The sequence below is a fragment of the Pempheris klunzingeri genome, chromosome 23 (genome assembly GCF_042242105.1).
Source record: "Pempheris klunzingeri isolate RE-2024b chromosome 23, fPemKlu1.hap1, whole genome shotgun sequence".
Classification (NCBI taxonomy): Eukaryota; Metazoa; Chordata; class Actinopteri; order Acropomatiformes; family Pempheridae; genus Pempheris; species Pempheris klunzingeri.
Window position 1 is genome coordinate 5,470,770 of NC_092034.1, and position 26,747 is coordinate 5,497,516.

A 26,747-nucleotide genomic window follows, 5' to 3' on the forward strand; every position below is an offset into this window, starting at 1 on the left:
TAAAGCAGGTCAGTGGTACACAGCAGGCCTCTCATTACCCTGATGCCCTCACTGCTCCCCTCCCTCAGTGTTTGGATGGGGCCTCCACTGACATCTGAACACAGAGAGCACACACAAAGCAAGAGAGTGCACTTCCATGTACATCCTGTTATGTTAAAAATACAATTATTTCATATATTGGACTAAAAGTTCATCCACACGCTGTCTAAGCCTCGGTAAGGATTTAGTTATTCAATGATAAACAAATAATTAATTTATCTTCATTAAACTGGCAAAAAAAAAAAAAATAGATTACAGAAGATGCTACTTCGTCAGAGGTTGGTTGGGAGCTGCGCTTCGACTACACGCATGCGCAAAACAATTTCCCGCCCCTCTTTGGAAAAATGCGTACATGATTCATCTTGACATTTTGCTCCGTCTTTGGTTGTGGGGTCTGGGAGAACAGCCATTTTCGCCTCCCAGCTGTTACATTTGAAGCACATCCACGTTAGCAACACTGTTTTACTGAATAAGCGTTTTTGGAGGGATGACCAGTCGGTAACGGCCAACACTGTGGACACTTTTAAAGCTTCCTCGCCGTCCTCCGTTGTCAAGTGACAGTGCGGGTAAGTTAAGATGAAGGAGAAGCTCGGCCAAGGCGCCTGATAGTTAGCTACCTTACTGAGTTTAGCGGTGATAGTAATCGTATTAAACTAAACTGAGTGGTGTGAGAGCTATTTCGGTGTACGCTGTGCTGGCCAAATAACGTGAGAAACGTGAACAAGACAGGTAACAGCTAGCTTAACTAACGGTGATGCACAGTAACCTTTACCCTTCAAAGTAAAGTAGAGCTAACGGTAATTTAACAGTTAGCGCCAATTACTATTGACGGTAGCATCCATTGCTTTGCTAAATCATAAAGATAGAAGAACATTTTTTTTTTTTTTTTTTAAGTAAGAGTGATTTCCACATCTGTTATAATCATCATTGCCCCTTTTGGCAGCGTATTTCATCCCCCTTATGCGTCGCTCCAGCGTAAAATGAGATTTTATTTTGAAAAGCCCAACCGGAAGCAGTTTGTTTTGTATTATCAGTCTTGACTGTTCTGTCTGGAGCATCACAACATTATCCTGCTGCTTTGTTCGGGGGGCAGAAAGCATCGCACCTGTCTTCGATGAAGGTAAAAAAAAAACGTAGAATAATAATATTAGATGAGCATGAAATCGCAGTTTTGTATTTAGAATAGATTTTAGCAAGCTGTCAAATTAAACGTTAAGCTACATCATCTGCGAGGTCCGTGAATGTGTCATCTGCAGTCACCTCTATCCGGTGTTTTCACTCATGAAACAGCACTTTCTAAACGTTCCTCATTAGATTCTCATCTTGTGCAGATGACAGATAGTGCCCAGCCGCCTAATGTGAAATGCACCAGTGTGGATTGTGTAACATGTCTCGGCTCGGGCCTGCACTGTTTACAAACAGCTTACATGCAGGAAGCAGACATTTCAACGCATTTGCAGTGAATGCAAATTATTTAATGAATCGTCTGCTGTAGCTTTGTCCCTTTTGGACAGTGCTCGCCATTGTCGGTCACCTTGGTTGATCTGCTGCCAAGCCTAACGCTGCCGCCCCTCCCGGCCACAGGCCTCGACCGTCCACCGGCTCTTTTATTTATTTGTGCCTTAAAATAGCCAAATTACGGACGCGTGAATAAGCGATGAGGTTAAATCCGGGGTGCCGCTTTTTGGAGTTTCATAGTCTCCCTATCTGCGTGTGCAAACGGTGCAAAGGGAAGTGTGAATATTGGTGCATTGCAGTGAGTGTGTGAGGCGGATGGGAGGGGAGGGGAGGGGTGGTGGAGGAGGATGGGTGAGGGAGAGAGCTAGACAGACATGAGAGAGGGAGAGGGAGAGAGGGAGAGGGAGAGGAGGGGGGGAGAACAGGTGCACCTCCACCATCAAAGCAGGAAAAGGGAGAAAGTCACGATGTTGCACAATTGGCTCCTCTGTCCTGCTGCTGCTGCTGTTCAGGATGAATAGTGACTATTTACTGAGCCGGATCCCTCTGCCTGCATCTGTCTGCAACCTGGAGGTGTATGTCGACACACTGATGTGGAACTTTCTGGATACTGTTTTGTTTACAGCTCAATTGTTGTCTTTCCCTATGGTCAACACGAGGAATACACACAGAGCTTATGTGTAGGCTCTAGCTGAAGAAATGACCAGTGAACGCATCATTGCTGAGGATGACTAATGACATGACTAATGATTTCTGTTTAGAAACCACACCACCCACTGATTAGAATAAAGTAGCAATCATCCTAAAGTGTGGATTTGTTGACATTTCTGAATGTCTTTTTTTTTTTTTTTTTTTTACTTTTGCCTTCGACGAAATGATTGATCAAAAAATGAAAGATGACTAGATGAAGACAGTAACTCTCATTCATTGTTTAGCATAAACATATTTGACAAGAATCCATTGCATTTGGTTATTTAAGATTTTTTTTTTTTACCAAGGGATGATATTTACAGTAGACAAACTATGTAATAGTGCCATTTTTCTGTAAATCACTTTAAACAACTCTTCGGTTGACATTTGCACTGATAGTGAGTGACAGCGTCTCATTTTAATTGGCTTTACCGGTCAGTGACAGCTGCTGCGTCAGTTTCAAGCTCTGAGGAATCCTCTTGTAGTAATCTCAGCAGGTTTTAACTATACATACACCCCTCACACACACACACACACACACACACCTTATCGTTATCTACCCAAGGGGGCATGTTATGCAATAATGAAATGGGAGACTATTATTTAGCTGTTGACCTCTTTGAAAGTGTAAGGAAAGACAGAAGGAAGAATTTGCAGCAGCAGCAGCAGCAGCTTACTCTGTGCTCTGAACTAGATACCAGCATTATATTTAATATTTCATATCCTCCATCCATCTATGTAAACTCGATTTAATGAATTCAAATGTGCTGTCATTCAGTAAATATGTCTCAGGATTCTCCGGCCGGGAGTTTCTAATTTCGTGCTCTTCATTGGGTTATTTTCTCTGCAATTTTCCAGTGTTTATGGCAAATCTGGTACTAAAACTGTGCACGGAAACACATTTCTTGTGTGCACAGGTGGATAATGAAACTGTCTCTCTGAAGCACACTCAGTCAGGACATATTGGGTATGAATGCCTCCCTGGAGGGTGTTATATTAAAACAAACAGGTTTTAACTCCTTGCTGTGACAAGATTATATCTCATTTTTAGCATCATAATGAAACCTGTAAAAATAAGTTTGTGTTGTACTTCTTCAGTTCTCCTCTGCTGTCTAACCCCAGTTCTGTATTTTTTTTCCCTCTTATCAGAGAGTATCTCCCCCCACCCCCTTCTCATCTTTAGTGTCTCATCTCTGTTGTCTTTCTTTTTCTGTCCTACTCCACCTTCCTTTCTTTTTCTTCCTTTCTTATCTCATCTGTTCTCTCTTTTGTCTCTTCCGCCTCCACCTGACCTCAGAGACCAACAGATTAAGGATTTGGTTGCACCGAGTTGCTCATGTGTAAATTGTGAGAATGTCAAGCAGGACAGGACAGGGAAAAGACGATGCACACTCAGCAAACACACCTCCCATCCCACTGATGAATTGAAAAAATGCAGCTGTAGCCCCTAAACTCTGGAACAAGTGACCTCTGCAACGTAGTCTGATGCCTACAGGGCGTGTTTTTAAATCTCACCTAAAAACACATTTTTATCTGGCTTTTAAGACAGTAAGAGAGCCTTTCTTTTCTTATTGTGTTGTTTTATCCCTTTGTCTTTTAAACAGTTTAACTCAGAATTAAAATCAGGTTTATTGTCAATAAACCTTTGTTAAATTGTTAAATCTTCACTTTACAAGGAATCTGTCTCGCTATATTGGTGCGTAATCAAGAAACATAAATGTAAATATAAAATAGAGATATTTACAATACAGAAGATGAGAAGAAAAAATATCATCCTTGTGTTGTGTTTCTTTTCTTACCCTCGCAGTGTGTATGAAACCAGGCAATGTCCACCATGGTGTATCCACGTGAAGAAGCCCTGGAGCGACTGAGCCAGGATGAGATTGTCCTCAACACTAAGGCCGTCATGCAGGGTCTGGAGACGCTGCGTGGAGAACACGCCCAGCTCCTCAACTCGCTGCTGGACTGCACCCAGCCACCCGTCGCTCAGGAGAAATCTGGGCTGCTCCGCAAGAGTCTGGAGGCCATCGAGCTCGGCCTGGGGGAGGCGCAGGTGAGAGTCCTACCTTTCTTGATGTGTGGGTCAAACAAGCCATGAAAACATTGTTAAAAGAAACTGCCGTATCTTTAAATTTCAGGTTTAAACATTTTATTTTCCCTGCTTCTCAGGTGATCATCGCCCTGTCGAGCCACCTGAGTGCCGTGGAGTCGGAGAAGCAGAAGCTTCGCGCTCAGGTGCGCCGGCTCTGCCAGGAGAACCAGTGGCTGCGGGACGAGCTGGCGGGAACGCAGCACAAGCTGCAGCGCAGTGAGCAGAGCGTCGCCCAGCTGGAGGAGGAGAAGAAGCACCTGGAGTTCATGAATCAGATCAAGAAGTTCGATGATGACGTCTTGCCCTCGGACGAGAAGAACCAGAGCTCTGGTGGCAGCGGTGGCGGGGGGAGCGGAGGAGACGCTTCAAAGGACAGCCTGGATGACTTGTTCCCCAACGATGATGACCAGGGACCAGGTATGACATCAGCAGCAGGTTTTAGACCTCAGACAGACTTCTGCTTTGGAAGAAAGGTGCTAAATCCTCACACCAGCCTGTGTAAAGCAGTCAGAACCTTAACTAGGGCTGCAAAGTAACATTTATTTGCTGACTGATTAATCTGCTAAATATTGATCATGTCCTTAAATAATTCATAGTGTTCTTTAGGTTAAAATTGTTATATCATAATGTATTGTATTTTATAGAGGGGTGTTAATATTAAGCAAAGTCCAAACGGAATCATTCTTGCCTCCATACAGTCATCTGCAGGATGCATCAGGCTGCAGAGGCCTGAGTACACAGCAGGAGAATCACTGTTTTTATTGGAGTGTCAAAATAAAATCACTCAGAGCTCAATACAGTCAAGCCTTTCACTAACGGAAATGTTTAGGCCTCAACTGCCCTGAAGCCGGAATTTAAGGAATAATTTAATCTCTGAGGCAGGAGTTGTCCTCAAGTGTTCACACAAGCAGCTCCTTGTAGTGGCAAACCTACAGTCTGCAGTATAGATATGATGCTAAATGTATTTAAAGCAAGATCTGTGGTTTGGTTAATGCTGGAGGCCTTAAATCTGGATCTGTCATCAAAGTAAAATCAGATTTCAGATAGAAAAGGTCACTTGTGCAGTTGTACACAAAGTATGGCTTGTTCAGGTTTCTGCCCCATCAGCCAAACCGTGAGAGCTGAAGAGACCAGGAGGCAATTAATAACTGAACACTCATGAACATGAACACACAAGAAAAAAGTGGTAAGAATATATTCCTTTTTAAACCTTTTAAAAGGGAGGAAATGAAAAAGATGAATCAGAGGCGCCTGTGAACGGAGCAGGACTAACAAACAAAAGCATAATGGAGGAGGAGTGATAGTGCTCAAGGAAATGAGATTCAGACTTTGTTCAGTTTCTGGATATCGGCACTCTCATGCGGGTTTGACTGCGTTTATTTCAGCCACTGACCGTTAGCAAGAGACTCTAATACCCCCTCTGTCTCACAGCCCAGCCCAGCGGAGAGGTGGCAGCTCAGCAGGGAGGCTACGAGATCCCGGCCCGCCTCAGGACGCTCCACAACCTGGTGATCCAGTACGCCTCGCAGGGGAGGTACGAGGTGGCCGTGCCGCTGTGCAAACAAGCCCTAGAGGACCTGGAGAAGACGTCTGGACACGACCACCCTGACGTAGCCACCATGCTCAACATCCTGGCCTTGGTGTACAGGTGGGGAGCAGAGAGGAAGTTGTTTGATAAACCTCTACAGTTGGTGTCAAATAAAAAAAACGCTTTAATTGTTCTGCTTTGGCCTCCAGGGATCAGAACAAGTACAAAGAAGCAGCTCACCTCCTGAATGACGCCCTGGCCATCAGAGAAAAGACACTTGGGAAGGATCACCCAGCTGTGGCCGCAACCCTCAACAACCTGGCCGTTCTATACGGCAAGAGGGGCAAGTACAAGGAGGCTGAACCTCTCTGCAAGAGAGCGCTGGAGATCAGAGAGAAGGTAAAACCCTACAGCATCAACTCTGAATGTAGAACACGTTTTCTTAATATATTGGTGGCAGTGGTTTTGTCTGGGTTTGTTCGTAACCACCAAGTCTCCCTGCTGTCTCCAGGTGTTGGGGAAGTACCACCCAGATGTGGCCAAGCAGCTGAACAACCTGGCCCTGCTGTGTCAGAACCAGGGCAAGTACGACGAGGTGGAGTACTACTACAGACGAGCCCTGGAGATCTACGAGTCCAAACTGGGAGCTGATGACCCCAACGTGGCCAAGACCAAAAATAACCTGGTGAGGACATTATGAAGACACAGCAAAGTAGAACACAGTCCGCACATACATTTTTCTACCAGTTTAGACACGTGGATTAAAGATTGCCTACGTTGCTTCTCCTCAGGCCACATGCTACCTGAAGCAGGGGAAGTTCAAGGATGCCGAGTCTCTGTACAAAGAGATCCTGACCCGGGCACACGAGAAGGAGTTTGGATCTGTCAATAGTGAGTATAGTCTACGAGCCATATCATTTAAAGTGCATTTATTGTGCGGTACTGATTGATGAGGCACTTTTATATTAGAAATAGAGAACTTAGCTACAGAACCACCAAGAAGTGAATCTTTACTTTTTAATTAACTTGCGTGGTGTTTTTTAAAATTTTTTCCATCCCACAATGGGAAAATATCCAGGAGTCGATCCATTTCCCATTGCTCTGACACTTCCTGTGTTTTGGGACTCAAGGTTTGAGTTTGCCACACCCTGTTCCCTGCCGCCGCCCCTCGGTACTCTCAGCAGGTCCGAGGATTATTTTGTGCTGTCAAAGCGTGCAGAGCGGCTTAATGTTAATGTTTTCCTCCCTCCACTGCTAAGCCTATCAAACCCTCATGTGCTCACATGCCCAGCATGAGAGAGGGCCTTGGCAGGAATTTGGCATCTCATGAGTTTGCCATATAAAGGTCAGCCATATAAAATCACATTTGTTTTGCGTGGATAGGGCGTAACTCTTTGATTCTTTCTTTGCCTCATTTGTTTGGTCTCTGCTTTCATTCACTCCTGTTATTGTCGACGTTTATCTGATCTCTCTGTTCTCATTGTGCAGACGACAACAAGCCAATCTGGATGCACGCAGAGGAGAGAGAGGAGAGCAAGGTCAGTCATTTAGTTTGACCTTTTCCATTGATGCCATCGGCTAGCAGGCAGCTTATTACGGAAACAGACTGGACAGCAAAATAAGTGATGGCGAACAGCAGACTGTACAAATGACAACAGGACATTTTTTAAAGGCTGCTTAATAGGGCAATGTTTCAGACTGGGCTCCTCCAGCTCTCCGGCTTATTGCATGTTTATCTCCCTCTCCTTCCTGCCTCTGTATCTCTCTCTGTCACTGTCTCACTTAGGGTAAGCGCAAGGACTCTGGCCCATATGTAGAGTATGGAAGCTGGTATAAGGCCTGCAAGGTGGACAGGTGAGTCTGACGTTTGAATTGAATAGAAACATGTAGGAAGCAGATCAAAGTATTTGTAATGAAGCTGTTCCTGTCTTTGGAGTGTGCAGGCGTGCTGCAGCGAGTACTCGTTTTGGCTCAGTACAGATTTACTTAAAAAAAGTTGAATCCCAGTCTTTGGCGATGCATCGTACACACTGTGGCACTGAAACATAAAATATAAAAATCAGTATTTTACTGAAATCTAGTGTCATCTGTGCCTTTTAATCTTGCAGCTAAACCAAGGAGACCATTAAAAATATATAATTCTGTGCCAGTTTAAGGATGCTCACCATAAAGCCATCATTTTCTCCCCGTTTGTCTTGGTAAACAATTAAAACCATGTAAAAGTCACACTGATGAAACAGATGTGTGGGTTATCAGGTTCATAAAGCAACATGAGAGAGCTGATGGTTTGTTCTCACCTCCAGCTGGCTTTGAAAAGTACACACTGGCCAATCTCCAATTCTATTAAAAGACACCAGCTCTGCAAACTGTGATGTATTCGTTCAACTCTGGCCACAGCTTGGCTAAACTATGTATCACAATACTGCTGTAACACTGCGGCAATCCCCAGAAACCATCAGTTCACCTTTGCCTCTTTGAAGGAGGAACAAAGTGAAGTATTAAGTAACTGCGATCACAAAACCCACCAGCTATCATAATATGCAGATGTCTGTTTATTGAGATGAATTCATGTTTAAAAAAAAGCAGCTGGTTACACAGATAATAAATAGTGTGTGTTGCTTGATTTATTTTTCAGCCCCACAGTGAACACAACCCTCAAAAGCTTAGGAGCTTTGTACCGTCGCCAGGGCAAACTGGAGGCAGCAGAAACACTGGAGGAGTGCGCCAGCAAGTCACGTAAACAGGTACTGCACAAAACACACAGACTGCTGCTGGACCGGCTGAATTACTGCCGATAAATGAGTTGTCTGTGCTTTTTTTTTCCCAACAGCTTTGCCAGTGAAAAGGCCTGATTAGTTCAACGGGCATTCCAGCTGTGATTTATGAACTCATAAACTATGCCCAACAGTACATCGTAGTAAAGAAAAGTGTTAGATTGCAGACATGCTGTGTGAGCTATTGTGAAAAAGCTGCTCTAATCTTTGGTTTTCTTTGCCTCTTTGTGTTTCTCTCTTTCTCTTTCTCCCTCTTTTATAGGGCATTGATGCCATTAACCAGAGTAAAGTGGTGGAGCTGCTGAAGGACGGGGGAGCTGGAGGGGGAGACAGACGACACAGCAGGGAAGGAATCAACGGGCCGGGGGGACAGCGGGGGGAGAATGAGGGCGATGACTCTGCTGAGTGGAACGGGGTCAGTTCATGGACACCAGTTCATGTCAATAACACTTAACCACTAATGGAAATATTAATAAGTTCATCATGTACTAGCGTATGGTACAAACTTACACACACGGCTGTTCAAGTCATATTAATAATGTAATGGTTTGACATTAAGAATTATCTCAAAAGTAAACGTAGAGGTGCCCTTCAGTAGGCCAGCTTTGATTCAACCAAAAACTTTAGAAGGAAGGCCAGTCTTTGTAGTCTGACGAGACTTAACAGGAGATCTCCTTAATCTTTAATGTCTCCAGTAAATGCTGACTTGGTTTTATGTTTCATCTTTTGTCAGGATGGTAATGGGTCTCTGCGTCGCAGCGGCTCCTTCGGGAAGATTCGAGATGCCCTGAGGAGGAGCAGCGAGATGCTGGTGAAGAAGCTGCAGGGGAGCGGACCACAAGAAGCCCGCAACCCAGGGTAGGAATACTGAGTGTGTGTAAGCGTCCATGTAAATATGATCATGGTCAGTCACAAGAATAAGGGCGCAGCATAATTATGACAGGAATTGCAGGAATCAGGAGGAGGATGACTCCTAAAAGACTTTAAAAATCATGGAACTAGTTAGTTTCTCTTACAATAAAACGATGGTATGCTGTTAATGAGTCTGTAATGGATTCAGCTCATTGTTTGATGATATTGTTTTTCCCAGAATGAAGAGAGCGAGCTCCCTTAACTTCCTCAACAAGAGCACTGAGGAGACCACACAGGTACGGCTGTTTTACACACACATCATCATACACACTACTCACAAAAAGTTAGAGATATTCGACTTTCAGGTGAAATATATGGAAAATGTAAAAAGTGAATGCTACAGTGATATTATATCATGAAAGTAGGGCATTTAAGTAGAAGCATGCATGTAGTTTTATTCATCTTAAACAATTTATTGAAAGAAAATCTACCAACAGTGGTAGGTATACCACAACAAAACATTTTCAGTGTCTCAATAAATTGGGATGTGGCCAAAGGACGTCCACTCCTCTCCTTTCTGTGACTCTTCCAGTCTCTGTATCACTGTTCCAACCTCCTGATGACACTCTGTGACCCTCTAAGCTCAGTGAACACCTCCGTCTGAGGACTTCCTGTTTGAAGCCTCCAGTGTTGAGATGCTGCTGATCAACTGTTAGGTGTCGTCTTGGTCTCATGATGTCAGAATGTGAACAGCAGGATGAGGAGGACTGTTTAAATACCAATTCTAACTGAAGCAGGAAATGTATTGGTGGATTCATGGATCAAACCTGTTGTGAATGTTGCTGTTAAGCTTCTTGTTAGAGAACAGCAGCTGGTGCAAAAAGTACTGAGACACTGAACAGTTGGACATGTGCATTCAAAGGTTTAGAGAAGGTCACATTAAGTTCACCTGGAAAGGTTAGAATGCATTTTAGGTTCATCCTGAAATTTCACCTGAAAGCTGAATATCCCTAACTTTTTGTGAGTAGTGTATATGTCATATCATATATCATCACACCTGCTGTAGCACGGCCATGATTTCCTCCAGTATCTTTTGTCCAACAGCAGTCTTAACAGTAACTGGTCTGTTTTCAGGACGCCAACTCCGGGTTCTCGGACTGCAGGGGACTAAGCGCCAGCAACGTGGACCTGTCCAGACGCAGCTCCCTGATCGGCTAGACAGAGACGGGAGGTGGGACTCGCGAGACACGGAGCGGCCCGTCGAGGAGAGGCTGTTTGCAGCTCGGTTTGGTCCAACAAACACACCTAAAGCTCAAAGCGAGATCAACCACGTGCACCTGCAGCATCTTTTTTTAAAGAACACTGAGAAAAGCATTACCAAACTAACGTCATCCTCTAAGACACGGTCACTTCTGCTGCTGCTTTGCTGTACAAACCGCTGCCCTCAATCAGAAAAGAGAATATTTAGATACACATTAATCAGCATGCTGCTTACTAGAAAGTGGAATGTCTGCACTTGAACGCCTCGTGATTTTTGACTCATAGCACCGTAGCAAAGCATCGCATCCACGCCGTGGTGAGTCCGTCTCTTCGATCTCCACTGTCACGTGCAGACACTCAACCTTAGGTAGGCTAAATGTCCTCTGGTTTCAGCTCACAGAGAAGCACTGTACATTTCACCAGTAGCATGAAGTATTTGTTGATACTAACTATACAGCGAATGCACATCACAGACGGTAAAAATGGTACAGTCCGCTTCGATTTTATCAGAGAAAGCAGAGGTATAAAGAGAGAATACAAGCAATCTTTGGGGAATTTCAAACATTAGCACTAACCATTTAAACCTCACTTTTTGCCTTCTTGTTTTTTATGTATATAAGTTTTAAATTATTTGATATTTCATTCTTTGTATATATAGTGCACATTGGTTGTTCTTTTTGTTTACACTTTATTGGGTTGAAAGGGGGAGAAAAAAACTACTCGTCTGAAGGGGGTAGACTGGAAAAGAAGAAGGAAGTGAAGGAAGGGAAGATGGAAAGGTTAAAAATGCCGATAGATTTAGTACCTCAATCACTGAAATCTGCTGTTAAAATGCACTTTGAGCGTGACAGTACTGCATATGGTAGTTTACACTGCATTATCTACTCGTCAGGCTTACAGCAACAACAAAAAAAGAAGAAAAAAATCAAATGAACTTGCGAGAAATCTAAATGAAAATGAGTTATTTGTCTTAATCCTCTTAAATACTACCTATTGTAAGTGGTCCACTAGGATGTCTGAATAAAACACTTATAATCATCGCGATCAGGTACCTTTTCCCCACTTCTGCCCCACAGACATAACTGTGAATGTCATTAAATGAAAAATGCTGTGGAAGATATTTAAATGTGGTTTGTTTACAATCGTTCAAGCGGGATACTGAAGGCATAATCAACCCTTATTTAAAACCATGGCCAGCTACCGTCATGATTCCTTTAAAGCTGATGCAGTGCGTCAGCAACAATGTTTACTTTCATTTAACAGGATTCCTTTTGGGAACTCGTTTTGTTTTTCCCTCACTTACTGTTGCTGAATGTGTGTCGCTTTGTACAAAACGATCCTCAGTGTTGCGTTTTTATTGCTGACCTGGACGGACGGACTGACTGACTGATGATCATACGTCCTTCGGTGGATTTTGTGATGCTGTTTCTTTGTTTTGGCTCCGAGCTTTTATGTTGAAGGTACTTAAAAAACGGATTATTTGAATGTTAACTTTCATGTGGATTGTGGGGTCTGGTGGCACATTTTAGTGTTGTGTGCTGTTTGCAAGCCAGGAGCAACCAAAATAAGACCAATACCAAGAGAGCTGTCCACAGAATGTACACGTCTTATTATGTGAAGTGGAAATCAGGCTCAGCAAGCTGTGGCATCACTTCCTCAACTGTGAGCGGATTGTCAAGGAATTTGCTCTTTTTTTTTTTCCCACCTGCAAAAAAAAAATCATTAATTCCTGACAACCTGCATTTGATTTCAAAAACGCGAAGACGCAGGTTTGCCCAGAAGGCATTTTGTCAACGATGGTGCATGCACACCATCGCCACATGCCTAAAAAACAACAAAAACCTGAGGTCGCCCTTCTTGAAATCACCTTTGAAGTCACGTTGCTGAGCCTAAAAAGTGCTAATTATCGTATCAGCTTCTGATTGTGCTAAATGTGCGAGGTGGCGCAGGTTTTGGATCGCAATGTACGAGATGCACAGAGGAGAAAAGTGTGTTGAAGCAGGAGGAAGTCGCTTTTAAAAAAAAAAAAAAGATAGAAAGATGTTGGAGGAAAAGTGCTTTAAGTGTTGTTTCGCAGCAAATAATGTACAGAATTATCCTTTATATGTATGTTTAGATATGTTTAATCACTCACACACAGTTTCAACTCCATTTAGCTGTGCACAAAGTTAGTGTAACACTAATTTGTAGTACAAAGTCTTCAAAAAAAAAAAAGTTCTAGAAGCTCCTTTTCCTGGCTGTGGGTTCCTCTGCACACCGTACTTTAACACCAATACTAATCAATCCTCAACTGTAGTAATGAGCCACTCATCCCCCCCCCAGGTTGGTACAGTGTTGGTGCTCTTCTGCGAATTTCTGGAATTTCTCAAGCATCTCAGACTCTGTATGAATCGCAAACTCCATAAATGCGTGAACATTAACACACCATGTTGCTCAATAAAACAGCTGAGAGAAAACTGAAATATTTATCCTGAATCTCCGTCACAAGCTTCAAAGATAAAACATGTCTTTGTTCGTCCGATGTCCAAATATTTATGGAGATCGGTGCGTTTGCTCAGAGCTGTGGGTACGAGGGTCTTGTCTGTGTATAGTTTCAGCTCCTGTATTGCTGATGCTTTGATGGATCTTATTGTGAAGGGGCCAACCTAATGTGTATTTTATCAAAGGTTCAATAAAAACAAACTTCACTTTTCAAACTGATTCCGTCTCGTACATTTTCGTCCACACCCTGCTGCTGTTGAGATGAATTTGACCAGCATCTTTTGAAATGGTTTTGACCGACTCTGTGTGTGTGTGTGTGTGTGTGTGTAGGTTTTCACAGTTGGGGCTGCAGGTGTTAACCGTGAGTTCCTCTGTCACAGCTCTCACAGAGGTGAGTAGCTCTTCCCCCTGACTTCCTGTCTCATCTGCAGCCAACCCCCCACAGAAAGGAAACCAAAGCCACCGGAGTTCATGTTAAGAATCGGCAGCACGGTCGCAGACTGATCAGCTGTCACGTCGTTCAAATACGATCCTGCGAGTTAGGTGAAAGATCGGAGTTTGAATGAACCAGGAGTAGAAATAAAGGTAACTTCAACTGAGTATCTTCAGATGTTCTATTAAAAGCCTGTTCAGATGTGACTATGTAGCCTAATAATGTCCTGATCATTTGTACTTTAATGTTTTCTCCACTTTTTAAAAAGATGTCAGCTTCTTAAACATGTTACTTGGTAAATTCTACATATTATTCCAAAATGAAAAAAACATCAGCAAACCTTTTAAGCAGACATCTAATAAAATTCACTGTAGCCTGTAATGTAACTTTTTCAAGCAGCTTTTTTCTTTCTATTCTCAGTCTTTCATATTTCTGTGTTCCTGTAACAGACCACAGACTAATCCAGTCTCGCTGCAGGATCTTTCCCCATGTCCGCAGCTACTCCCTCCTGTCCCACCGGTCTGGCGCCGCCCGCTCTGGTCCAGTTCCAGCTGGGTCTGTTCAGGGAGGTGGTTCGAGTCCCTGCTGGCAACCTGAGCTTTCGTCATGCCAAGAGGCTCGCCGCGGAGATCATAGAGCGCAAGGTAACCGAAACCTCCAGCTGGTGGCCGCATGTTGCACTGCTGTATGGAGGCGTTGGGCTGCAGAGCAGGAAGGGTCATAAGAAGAGGAGTCTTAAAGGGACATTTCATAGAATTAACTCAAGATTTGGCTCGAGACTCTTTAAGAATTCTAGAAAGTTTGCATTGCAGCTTGGAGGTGTGGGGTTTGGTAGATGTGGGCATTTCTAAGGCAGGGAAGGTCCAACGAAAGATGCCTTTGAGTTGCATTATGGACGTTGTAGGATTTTTGTCTGACCCAAACAGTAGTAGAAGTTAAAAGTCATGATACCTCTGCTGCATCGCTTTTTACCATTGAAAAAAGTTCTTTACAGAAGTGCAGGGCTTAATATTCATATGGGTGTCTGTTTTAATGTGCGTGGATGAGTTGGCCACAAAAGGAGCATTTAGCTTAGCCTGCTCTGTCCTGTACAACTCATCTGGTTCAAACAAATCACACACACTTTCTAAAAGTTAGTACTGGTTAAAACTGAAGCACTGGATTGTATGTGACCAGAATGTGGCTGATTCACATCCCAGCACCTGCAGGTAATATGTGGCTCTGAAAAATGCAATGACATTGAACATATTGTTGTTAAAAAAAAAAAAAAAAGTGCTTACATTGCACATCTGTGACTGAAAATCTGCTCTAACCCTTAACACAGTCCCACTTGGAAAGTATTCAGATGACGTTTCAAGCCTCTTGTCAGGAAGGGGGATCTGAAAGGTCACCGTTTGCACAAAGGAGGGCTGTGTAGGTTACTATGCAAAGTGCTGCTGTCTCTGCATGATGGTGCAGAGTTTGAAGTTTGTTGTAGAGGTTTAGGTTCACTAATGCATCTAATCTGACCAGTTGGGAGTTTTTTTTTTGGTCAATTTTGAATAAAATCTGCCTATAATGTTACACTGTCCCTATAAAACACAATAAAACCCTCTATTTCATGACCTCCACTCACTGAATTTTATGATACATTTCTAAAGACGTGGAAGAGAATTATGTCACAACATTATTATTATTATTAGGTTTAATCTATCTGAGTACAGCTGAAGTCCACAGTCGGTAGTTTAACGGTTAAATGAAGATGTTCATGAATCTTCACTTACAGACACTGTGTGGTCGACAAGAGTGCAGCAAACTTTCCAACCACAACCCCCCCCTCTTCTCAAACACACACACGCACACGGTCGCTCACAGCAGCTCTCCTTCCATTTTTTAAAAATTTTTTTCCAGACAGCAGGTCACCACGCTCTGAAGAATACGTCTTTGTGTTCGTGCATCTAAGTGCACTCACTGTACACAAAGCTGACAGCAGGAGCGTGCCACTGCAAACAGGTCGCATACTGTATACATATATATATATATATATGTGTGTGTGTGTGTGTGTGTGTCACTGCTGGAGGAAAGCCCCGGATCTTTACCTCTAAAAACCACACGACTGCATTTTTAAGATTCCCCAGTCCAGCCATCCACAGTGTGTGAATTTATCGCTCTCAGAATCTGTTTCCTTCATGTTTAAACTTAAAATTCACCAGAACTGGAGTTGTTTTTAAACTGTGCCAGAGATGAATGTAACTTTATGGTTTTGAGCTGCAGTTTGATTTGCATTATGTGTCTCTTATTAGTCCACCACGCTGTAAGGTCCAGGTAGAATCAAATGTACTATTAAAAAAAGTAGATAATAAATGTAACACTTGGATGGCCGTCATCTATATTTAGATATAGAGGTTATAAACTAGCTGCTTGATTTCTCTTCAGAAAAGCACAGACCCAGCAGACGATGCTGCGTATTGTGGCTCAGATTTGTGTTTCACCGCTGTGCACATGTGAAAACAGCAAAGTGACAGACGGAAGATGCAGTTTTCTTCACTGCGTTCGTTATTTCAGATTGTATCATCTTTGATCTCTTATCAACTGAGTGCATGAGACTGATTTGTTCCCACAGCGTATCTAGGTCATGGTTTGAGATGGTAGAAAGGCTGGTTACAGAATTCTTTGACTTTTACAAAAGCCTCTTTCTGTTCCCGTTGTCCATGTTGTGCTGAATTCATCTCTGAGTATTGGAACTCTGCGCACTCAGCAGTTTAAACACACGCGTCGTATCTTTATTTTGCTTCTTAAGACTCTCTGCCGTTAGGTTGAAATTTTTCCTGTACAGATTATTTGTCTCCAGACTTGAGTTGGTGGATTTACAAATAAAGAAGCATCAAACTGACAAAGCCTCCGTGGAAATGTCAAGGTCAGAAAAAAAGATACTCAGTATTACATGATGGTTTTTATTGGAGAACTTTTGTGGGAAAAGTGATGATAAAGTAATGAAGTTCTGTGTGTATCTATTTTCTGTGTTCACATATAGAGATGAATGTACTGGCCTCCACCCAGCTGCTGGATCGAAGGCATTTTAAATGTAGCTTGTTTCTCTGATGAAGACTCTCTCTCTCTTTTTGCATGCGTGTGTGTGTGTGTGTGTGTGTGTGTTCAGGCTCCAGACTGCAGCGTGGTGGGCACCGGGGAGAAGATTCTGCTGTTCAGACATCAGCCCGCCTCGGTGCAGCTGCTGCTCCGCCTCACCGACCGCGACGAGCTGCAGGATGGAGACCTCATCGAGGTCATCATCGCAGGTCAGAGGTCAAAAAAAGCTTTGTAGGGCTGGTTCTCTGTGGATTAATCAGTCGGCAGTTTGTCCCCTCGTTCCTTTTTCTTATTCCTTAGTTACATTTTGGAGGGAAACTCTTCTTGAATATGAAGACAGAATTTTACACATCGATGGCCATGTGGTTTAATACCTCTTATTACATAAATATTTGTTTTCAATATGGTGCTGGGATTCTTTCAAGTAATCAGTCAGTATTTTGTTGCCCTTATGCCAACAAGCGTATATAGGGCTGCAACTAATATTATTTTCATTGTCGATTATTTTCTTGATTAATCGATTAGCTTCAGAAAATGTCAGAAAATGTTGATCAGTATTTCCCCTCAAATGTCGCATTTTGTCCACAGCGCAAAGATATTCAGTTTCAGAAGTAAGGAAACAAGAAAAAAGTTTGTTGATTGAATTTAACAGTTGACAAGTCATCAGTTGATTGTTGCAGCTCTTCTTCATCAGTCTTATTATGAAACCCACCAGGTTCAGGTTAACCCTCTTGTTTAGGATTTTGACCGACATTTATAGAGCACAGGAAGAACGGCGCTCTCAGCAGCTGACTGCCTCTGATGTGTCGACTTTTAGAATAAGATGAGGTGTTTTTAAACACAACTGGACTTCAAGATGTTTGCCAGGTTGTTTAACTGTTAAACATCAGTGGTGTAAGCGGGCCTCTTTATTTCAATCTGACTCAGAATCAGCGTCAGTGACTGAGATGAGGATCCGCCCACACTCCCTGGTGGTCCAGTCGTACCGGACTCCCACTTTCTGTCACCACTGTGGGGAAATGCTGTGGGGCCTCGTTCGACAGGGATTAAAGTGTGACGGTAAAGCCACTCGCTCACCTGCAGCCTGCCTGAGGGCCATTAAACCTGTTCACAGTGTGAGAAAACGTTTTATTTACCAGCATCTAACGTTGAGTTTACATGATTATAGATATGAAGCCATTGACACACACACAGGGCGCTAAAAAGCTTCCCATTTAAAGTTTTTAGAACTAAAAGCCCAGCCTGACCCATCTCCTCCACCTCTGCTCCCCTTCAGGTTGTGGATTAGACTTCCACAAACGTTGTGCTTTGCAGCTGCCCAACAACTGTAGTCGAGCACGGCGTCAGGTTAGCGCCAGCCTCTCCCTGTTTCCTCCCCGACGACCGCGCACACACTCCCTGTCCAACCAGGCAGGGGGCAGCCTGGAAGAGGTAAGCAAGTAACAGCATCGTAAAAGGTGGAGACAACGTTGAAAGTCTATTTCACAGAGGAGCAAACAATGAAAAAGGCACTGGGATACATTTTCTTCTGTGTTAACCCTCTGAAACCTGTTTTTTAAGGGTTGCCCCGTCTTAAAATGAACCTCTAATCACATATTTACACCACTCACACACTCTCACCATCCGTCTTTCACCAGATCAGCATGTCCAAGCCCTCATCCAGGCCTCCGTCCTGGGCAGAGCCTCCAGTCTGGCTGGGAATCGGTAACGGCAGCAGGAGCAGGGCTCAGGTCCCTCACACCTTCCACATCCACAGCTACACCAAACCCACCGTCTGCCAGTACTGCCACCGGCTGCTCAAAGGGCTCTTCAGACAGGGGCTGCAGTGCTCAGGTGAGACGGCTGGAGGGCTCACTTCTGGTCAGGGTTTGAGTTCTTGGGAATTATCAGATTCTTTAAAGGAATAGTTCACCACTTTGGGGAATATGCTTATTTGAAGAAGATTGATGCCTCTTTTATGTCTATATGCAGCTTAGCTCAGCAGAAAGACTGGAGAAAGGTGGAACTAGCCGACCTACAATCACCTCTAAAGCTCACGAATTAACATGCTGTACATGTTTTTAAGCTAAAAATGTTAACTGGTTTTACTGGGTGTTGTTGTGTGCCGGATTATTTTTGGCATCTTCTTCTTGTCTCTTGGAAAGACATCAAATAAGTGAATCTCCCAAAACGACAGATTTTATTTTCTTCTCTAGTCCACTGTCTGTTTGGGGCTCGGTCCTTTAGGGCATGAGGATGCACCGCGCTCCATCGGCTCCTCCGCAATACACCCGCAGAGTGCGACGCCGATTGGGTGAACAGCTCTCATGACATTCGAAGGACAGCGTCTCGCTTAAATGAGAAATGTAGCTGAACAGCAACCCAGGAATCGGTCATTTCATGAAGAATGATATGATTCATTTTACCCCAAAAAATAATTGGCTTATTTCTGGAGCTCCACGAGGTCGGAAGCTCTCAGAAAAAGCTAGGAAACAGGATGGACCTTGACAAATAACAGCTTCCATCCTTTAAATCTTCAGCTTTTTTAAAAAAAAGGAATGTTTTTAGCCTCCTTTTTAAAACTGCCTTTTTGCAGCGATGAGTCATGTAATATATTAAAACATATTCCTCCTCTGTGGCCATTTTCAGCTGCTCTGTTTCAGCTTTGACTTTGATGAGCCATTTGTGGATCAGAGGTCCAGAAACACAAACCGGGCCCAAAGAGCCTAATGCACATTTGTTGCGTAAGCAGGGAGCTCGTGTTTCCCCACACACTACCGTCAGCAGAACAGACTGAATCTTGCCCGGGTGTGTCGCCGAGCTCAGTCTGACATGAACAATCTGAATTTTAACTAGAAAGTAAACTTTGAATCACATTTAAAAGTCGTCTTTTTTTCTTTTTTTTTTTCAGACTGCAGGTTTAACTGCCATCGGCGCTGTGAGCTGCTGGTCCCCAGAGACTGTCCAGGGGAGAGGAGAGGCATCAACGGGGAGGGTGAGCAGCAGTCCCCGGGCGTCTGCTTTCCATCCTGCGTAACTCTGCTTGGATCATGGTTCTCTGAAAAGACTCCGATGCTCTGATGTTCCCATAATAACCCTGTGATGAGTCAAAGCCGATTCATCCTCCTTCTCAAGAGCATTTGATAGATTCAGGACGCACTGCAGTGATGATGACTCAGTAAAATGTCATCAAAGCCTGATGAGATTCACAGCAATTTTACCAGATAACATTTTTTTGGAGCAGGGTCGTGATGTAGCGTAGGTCCTTTATTTCTACTTTACAAACCTGATAATCAAATAAACCCCCCCCCGCCGACATTTCTGTGTGTTTAAAGCCACGTTAGCTGTTTGTCAACTTCCTGTCTGAGCTAAAACATCTCAACAACTATTTCATTTATGGCAATTAAATTTCTAAGTTACTTCTAAATTAGATTTTTGACAGACATCCACTCTGGACACAGCAATCGAGCTTCACTGCTGGAGGCTGACTTAATAATTAATTACTGATTAATTGGCACGAAACCAATTTTTTTTTTTTTACAACTTCATGTTGACAAAAATTATGATTAAAAACAGATACTAAATTGATTCCATGTACACGCTTTGTTTTACATACATTTTTTAATAGAAATGAATGGCTTTTTTTTTAATAGCTTCCATGTAATCATTACCTTAAAGTGAATATTCTGGTTAATTGAGCAAATAGAGCAATTTCAGGACCTCCCTTTAAGCACTTTTCCCTTCTTTTTATAATTTTTTGAATCCTCAATATCATTTGCAACCCTAATATTGTTTGCATATGATGTCACTTTCCCAGAATGCACAGCAGCGCTTGACAGCTGCCCAGCAGACCCAGAGGACAGTGAGTCAGAGCTCACCAGTACGACAACACCAGAGACCTCTGACGATGAGGCGTCCACTGACGGAGACTCGATGGCCGACGCCAAGCAAGTGGAGCAACAGCGAGAGGCGATGAGGTCAGAGCGTTGTTCATTTATTCGGATGATGTCATCCCGTTGGCACAGGCAGTGACCCGATGATGTCAGAAGTGGCTGTCGTCAGGTGCCACCTACTGAAGCACACACTCATCTTTCCCGTCGTTCATCACCGAATTCATCTGCATGACAAAATCGGTTGTTGCCGGCGAGCGTTGGGCCGTACCGCCACCCAGAGGACACGTTCACAGGACGCATCAGTGCAGAGAAAAATAGCTTTAATTCAGTTTTTACACAGAAATCAGCTTTCTCTTCTTTTTTTCTCTTCTTTTTCATGTCTTGTCATCTTTTGTCTTGCCGTCCCTCCACCAGTCCGTGTTTCAGCAGCTACATCCCTCTGATGAGGGTCGTCCAGACGGTGCATCACACTAAGAGGAGAGCCGGTGGAGTCCTGAGAGAGGGATGGCTGCTGCACCACACCAACACTGACACGCTGGTCAGACACACACACACACACACACACACACACACACACACACAGATTAGAAATGTGGCTAAAAGCAGCTCAGCTCTGTAATCTCTCACTTTGCAGAGCCCAAAAATTTGGTTAATATCCCCTTCATGTACACATGTGGTATTAGAGACATTTCTGCTCTTCAGTTTTACGTGAGCCTGAAGGGTTTGTCCGTACATGAAAGTATGCTCTCCCCTCCCTCAGAAGTTAAAAAGAAAAACACATATCTGTAATAAAAATCATCCTTTTTAACTTATTTCTTTGCATTTTCGCTCCTCTTTGGCACATTTGACAAAAGAAAACAAGCTTTTTGAGTAATACTGACACTTTGCCAGCAGTGTTTATAAATATAAATGTCCCCGTCAAATAAATTAAGAAATAAATACATGAATTGTAATAAATAATTTCTGTTGTTTGTTTTCCCAGAGGAAACGTCATTACTGGATCTTGGACTGGAAGAGCATCACTCTGTACCAGAACGAGAGCAGCATCAAGTACTACAAGGTCATGACCGACAAACCCAGTTATTACTGATGCTTTTGTCCTCTTACAGATGCAGGTGGAAACTTCATACCTGCTTCTCTTATGTTATATTTTTAAAAGCCATTGAACATTTATAGTGAATTATTTCAAGTAACTAAAATAAGAATAAAATAAAGATTTCAAAAGGCAATAAAAATAATATTAGATGTTGTTGTTGAAAATGACACTAAACATTCTGTGATTTACTTCTGAACATAATCGTGTGCCTGTATGAAATAATGAAGCCTCTCCTCTCCCGCAGGAGATCTCGCTGTCTGACGTGCTGCAGGTCCGAGGCCCCGCCCAGCTCTCCGTGCCCTCGTTGCCCGGCAACAAGGCCCACTCCTTCGAGGTGGCGACGGCCTCGCTGGTGTACTGCGTGGAGGCCGGGGAGGACGGGCCGGCCTGGGAGAGCGCCGTCCATCAGGCTCTGATGCCGGTGCAGAGCAGCAGAGGACATGGCGAGGAGGACGGGGGTGAGCCAAAACACAAACCCCCCCCACCCCCAACACCCCCCGGATGATCACGTTATTAGATATTAATGAGAAAAAGCTTTTTAGAGTTTATGTAACCAGCTGGGACTTGTAATGAGCTGCCTTCCTATTAATAACTTATTACACTAAGTTGATGTGGGAGGTGGAACATGAAGCCAAACTAATGAATTTAGATTTTTTTTTTAATTATTTAATGAAAAGTGAAAAATATTGTTTGCAGGGTTATATAATAAAGAAGCTCGTTAATATAATTTCTCATGAGTCAGACAACCTCCAAACAAGCTGGAGTCACAACATTTTAGACCTGCTTAGACAATAAGTGCTGATTTAGTGCTGATCAGTCTGACTGAGTCCGTCCTGCTCTGATTGCAGGTGACGGTGCCCACAGAGACGGCGTGGTAAGTGATCAGCTTTTTACCGCTGACTTTATTCTTCTGAAGAGTCGCCGCCTCAGTGTGTTGCACTCTGTTGATGTGCGTTTCAGGATGTCAGCTCGGTTTACCAGATCGCCACAGACGAGGTGCTGGGCTCGGGACAGTTTGGAGTGGTGTACAGAGGTGAGATGATCCTGACCACATTATTAACAGTATCATGGTCACATGTTGCCAAGAATCAGCTAAGAATGTTTTTGTCTTCTTGGGAGGTTAAGGTTACAGGGTTTCTTTTTCAGGAGGAGGATTTAATTTTTTACACCAGTAAAAGGCACTTTCCTAGTGAAATAAAGTGACTTCTCTCTCATTCTTCAGGTACTCACAGGAAGTCAGGACGGCCAGTCGCCATCAAAGTCATCGACAAGACGCGTTTCCCCAACAAACAAGAGAGACAGCTGAGGAATGAAGTGGCCATCTTGCAGGTACTGATACAAGTTTTACCTCTGAATTCATCCTCAGATTATTTTCTGTAATATCTACTGTACAAGTGTGTGTGTGTGTGTGTGTGTGTGTGTTGCACAGAGTCTGTCCCACCTCGGCGTGGTCCTGTTGGAGGGGATGTTCGAGACGGTGGAGCACGTCTTTGTCGTCATGGAGAAGCTCCACGGAGACATGCTGGAGATGATTCTGTCCAGTGAGAAAGGCCGACTCCCTGAACGCATCACCCGCTTCCTGGTGACGCAGGTTAGATCCCTTTCCCATCATTCCCACCGAGCTTTGAGTGTGTGAAATACTCTAAAAACATCCCACTGGTTAAACTGATCACAGCTCCTAAACATTTGCTTCATATTCCTTCATGTATTTGTTTTGTAATGCCTCTTTACCTTCATCACAGGTAGTTTTTACCACTAATTTGGTAAAAGACTGTTTTTATAGATTTTATCCAGTGTATAAGTGTGTTATCGTGGACCACAACAGTCCAGACTGTTTTAGGATCTCAGCCTCCATTAAAACAGAAACGTTTCAACCTCCTGCATGAATAAAGCTTTTGCACTCGTAGATGTCATGTTTTTGCCCACTCTGTGTGTGTGTGTGTTGTAGATCCTTGAAGCTCTGCGGTATCTGCACTTCAAACATATCGCTCACTGTGACCTGAAGCCTGAGAACGTGCTGCTGGCCTCTGCGGACCCTTTTCCTCAGGTGGGATTCAGTGACTGTTTAATACTTTGTGTTTCAGGACAAGTTGTCACAGCAGTTGGGTTACTCTCTCCGTCACAGGTGAAGCTGTGCGATTTCGGCTTCGCCCGCATCATCGGGGAGAAGTCCTTCCGTCGCTCGGTCGTAGGCACGCCCGCCTACCTGGCGCCCGAGGTGATCAGCAGCTGCGGCTACAACCGCTCTCTGGACATGTGGTCCGTCGGCGTCATCATGTACGTCAGCCTGAGCGGCACGTTCCCCTTCAACGAGGACGAGGACATCAGACAGCAGATCACCAATGCTGCCTTCATGTACCCACAGCAAACCTGGGCCTCCATCTCACTGGAGGGTGAGGACGGATCCTTTGTTTCCTGTCGGTGCATTTAAGGAGTCCGATATGAGTTTCTATTCTAGTCTATATGAAAACATAATCTAGAGCCTCCACATGTTCAATGTTTACTATATTGTATAAATGCAATGGGGATACAGAGCATCTGTTTTAATTTTTCCTCCTCTTCTTCTTAAGTCCAGCCCTCAGCTCTGTGGGTTTGAACGTTGTTTCATTCATGCCCAGCAGATTCCCAGTGTTCTCCTGTTGGCCACTGGGTGACTCCAGTGGACCACTTTTAAGACAGTAACTCCTCTGAGCCTCATCTCTGTGTGTGTGTGTGTGTGTGTCGTTTCCTCTCCAGCTGTGAGTCTCATCGTTAACCTGCTGCAGGTGTCGGTCAGACGGAGGTTCAGTGTGGGCAAAGCGCTGGGACACCTCTGGCTGCAGGTCAGAAACGTTCCCCTTCTTCAGTCCGTCAGCGGGTGAAACTACACGTGAAACTGTGATTTAAAGATGCTTGTTGGTCGTAGAGGTTAGTGATCACTGCTGACTCCTGCAGGACTTCCAGCTGTGGTGTGACCTCAGGGAGTTCGAGCAGAGGATGGGCTGCAGGTATCTGACACACCGTGGGGATGAGGAGCGCTGGATGCGCTACGCCCCCGAGAGCGGCCTGAGCTTCCCACCCCACCTCCTCTGGGACCCCGACGACGCCCCCGACATGTGACCTCGGCACGGAGCTTAAAGGTCGGACAGTTTAAAGTCTGTACAGCTACAACCAGAGATGATCTCCGAAAAATCCTGAATTAGCTGTGAACCAAACTCAGTTTTAATGTTGTTACCCATGTCTGCTAGTATACAGGTCTATCTACATGTCAACAAAATGTAGACTTAAGGTTTTGTAGGAGGATGAGACGGGAAGAAAAACTGAAAGAATAAGCCGTAAACACAGTTATTCCTTTTTGTGTACTGGAGGAAAAAAATTGCAGGTCAATTTTTGTCTAGTAGTAAAAGTAATAAAAACACAAACAACTGCTGTTTAGTAATATGATTTTCCTTTTTTATTCCAAGTTGTGGTTTTTAAAATGTAACTGTTTGAAGGTGAGTTTTTGTGGCATCAGTGATGATGGAGGATGAGGGGAATGGAGCACAGATGAAATCCAAATATCGTCATCATGCACAGGGAGGAGTCCACTCGCACTGATTATCACGGCCGACCTGTCAATGGGACCGAAACCCTATTTGCCTCCTCACTGACGTGGGCCTGCTACGGTCCCACGTTCAGTATCGATTCTTCTCATTTTGTCCGCAACTTTCCTGATGCCCTGTTGTCTCTCGCTGCTCGACACCTCTCTCTCTCTCCGTCTGCGTCCCTCCTCCGTGTGCAGACGTTACACTTAGGAGAGAGGCGTGTGGGATCGTTCTCTCTGGCCATAACAGTTCGTCTTTCTGTCTTCGTTCTTAAATCCAGCCATGGCCCTCTCTGGCTATATTTACCCACAGTGCTTTGCTCTGAGTTGCTCGCTCTGCCTGCTGTCTTCATCTTAATATTCAGTGCTTCAGAGTTTAGGTGCTCCTGTTCGCCCTCCGTTTGTTCCTGAGCTTAAGGCTTTAAGATCTTCGGTTAATGTTCTCTGTGCTAACACTCAGTTTCACAGTGCTGTGGTATTTGTTTTTTTTTTTGTTTTTTTAACAGAGTGAGATGTTCAGTATTAGACTGGCTTTGTCACATCGTAGCACCTGACTTGCTTTTCTCCTCTGCTGACTGAAATGTTAACAGGCTCCTGTTACTGTTTGTGTTTTCGTATGATTAACGAAGAGTCCGAGACTCCACGAAGACAGCGTTTCTAAACTTCAACATAGCATGCATCTGCACAAATACACAACCAACCAAGCCAACTGACCAACCAGCTTTTTCATCACGTTGTCTTTTTTAATTACCCTTCTACAAAAAAATATGTCATCTGAGAGAGAGGGGGAGAGCAGGAGGCTTTGCTCAAAACGACTCGGGTTTATTTTCGTACTGACTCTCTCCCTCTTTGCCTCCTTCTGGTTAACGTCTCCTTAAGGCAGGTATGTTATATGTATGCTGATTACATAAGTTCAGTGCAATAACCAGCACATTCCTAGTTATTAAAGGCACTCTAATAGAAATGAGGGACAAGCTGGCCAGTCCAAACGTCGCTTCGTACATATCTGACATACATACAACATAGCTTGGGCAAAGTCTTCTACTCTCACCCTCTCTGGGCAGTGTTTTTGTGCATGAAAGGAGGGATGGGAGGAGAGGGGGAGAAGGGGAAGAGAGTTAAGATTTGAAAGAGGAAAAAATAATTAAGAACAAAGACTATAGGAGGACAGTGGAAGGGGTTTAAAATCGCTCTCTCCACACAGGAGAAATAGTTGGAGCTGGGAAGAAGGGATGGGAGGAGGAGGTGAAGAGGAGCGGCTGTGTTTATAAGTCGCTCTCTCCGTAGAGGGCGCTGGAGAAGGAGATGTAGTCCAGGGCGCCGGAGGGGCCGTCGGCTCCGATGTACCTGGTCATGCGGCTGATGCAGTACTCGGCCTGCTCGGGAGGCAGCTCCCTGCGCAGCTCATCCACTGTGATGTAGTTCTGGAGGAGAGAGAGGGAGGCAGGATGTGACTGATGGAGGCGAAAGGGAAGATTTGGAGTGTCCCATATAGGCTTCTACTGTTGCCATGGTAACTGATGTCCAAATCAGTAACTGAT

The 26,747-nt window shown here is 44.1% G+C and overlaps 3 protein-coding genes across 3 annotated transcripts in view; 2 read left to right on the plus strand and 1 right to left on the minus strand.

Annotated features, from left to right (window-relative positions):
• The first annotated feature begins 1,086 nt into the window (after window positions 1-1,086).
• klc2 (kinesin light chain 2) lies at window positions 1,087-11,731 on the plus strand. Its single transcript, XM_070854800.1, has 14 exons — window positions 1,087-1,159; window positions 3,995-4,240; window positions 4,357-4,696; window positions 5,711-5,927; window positions 6,017-6,206; window positions 6,319-6,492; window positions 6,599-6,698; window positions 7,296-7,345; window positions 7,594-7,661; window positions 8,443-8,551; window positions 8,844-9,020; window positions 9,315-9,439; window positions 9,672-9,729; window positions 10,568-11,731. The coding sequence occupies exons 2-14, from the start codon at window positions 4,013-4,015 to the stop codon at window positions 10,649-10,651; spliced, it is 1,920 nt and encodes a 639-aa protein (XP_070710901.1). The 5' UTR covers window positions 1,087-1,159; window positions 3,995-4,012; the 3' UTR covers window positions 10,652-11,731.
• Window positions 11,732-13,674: 1,943 nt separating this feature from the next.
• On the plus strand, window positions 13,675-25,160 carry prkd4 (protein kinase D4). Its single transcript, XM_070854793.1, has 19 exons — window positions 13,675-13,759; window positions 14,085-14,251; window positions 16,747-16,885; window positions 17,604-17,735; window positions 17,953-18,107; window positions 18,314-18,509; window positions 19,567-19,650; window positions 20,473-20,632; window positions 20,963-21,086; window positions 21,531-21,608; window positions 21,889-22,102; window positions 22,493-22,518; window positions 22,605-22,677; window positions 22,867-22,973; window positions 23,074-23,235; window positions 23,593-23,691; window positions 23,770-24,037; window positions 24,381-24,466; window positions 24,579-25,160. The coding sequence occupies exons 2-19, from the start codon at window positions 14,096-14,098 to the stop codon at window positions 24,741-24,743; spliced, it is 2,424 nt and encodes an 807-aa protein (XP_070710894.1). The 5' UTR covers window positions 13,675-13,759; window positions 14,085-14,095; the 3' UTR covers window positions 24,744-25,160.
• The window catches only part of actn3b (actinin alpha 3b), a 33,624-nt gene continuing 31,931 nt past the window's right edge, over window positions 25,055-26,747 (minus strand). The window contains exon 21 of the mRNA XM_070854788.1: window positions 25,055-26,630. Within this exon, the coding sequence (XP_070710889.1) occupies window positions 26,472-26,630 (159 nt within the window). The 3' untranslated portion in view covers window positions 25,055-26,471. The remainder of the gene's footprint in view (window positions 26,631-26,747) is intronic.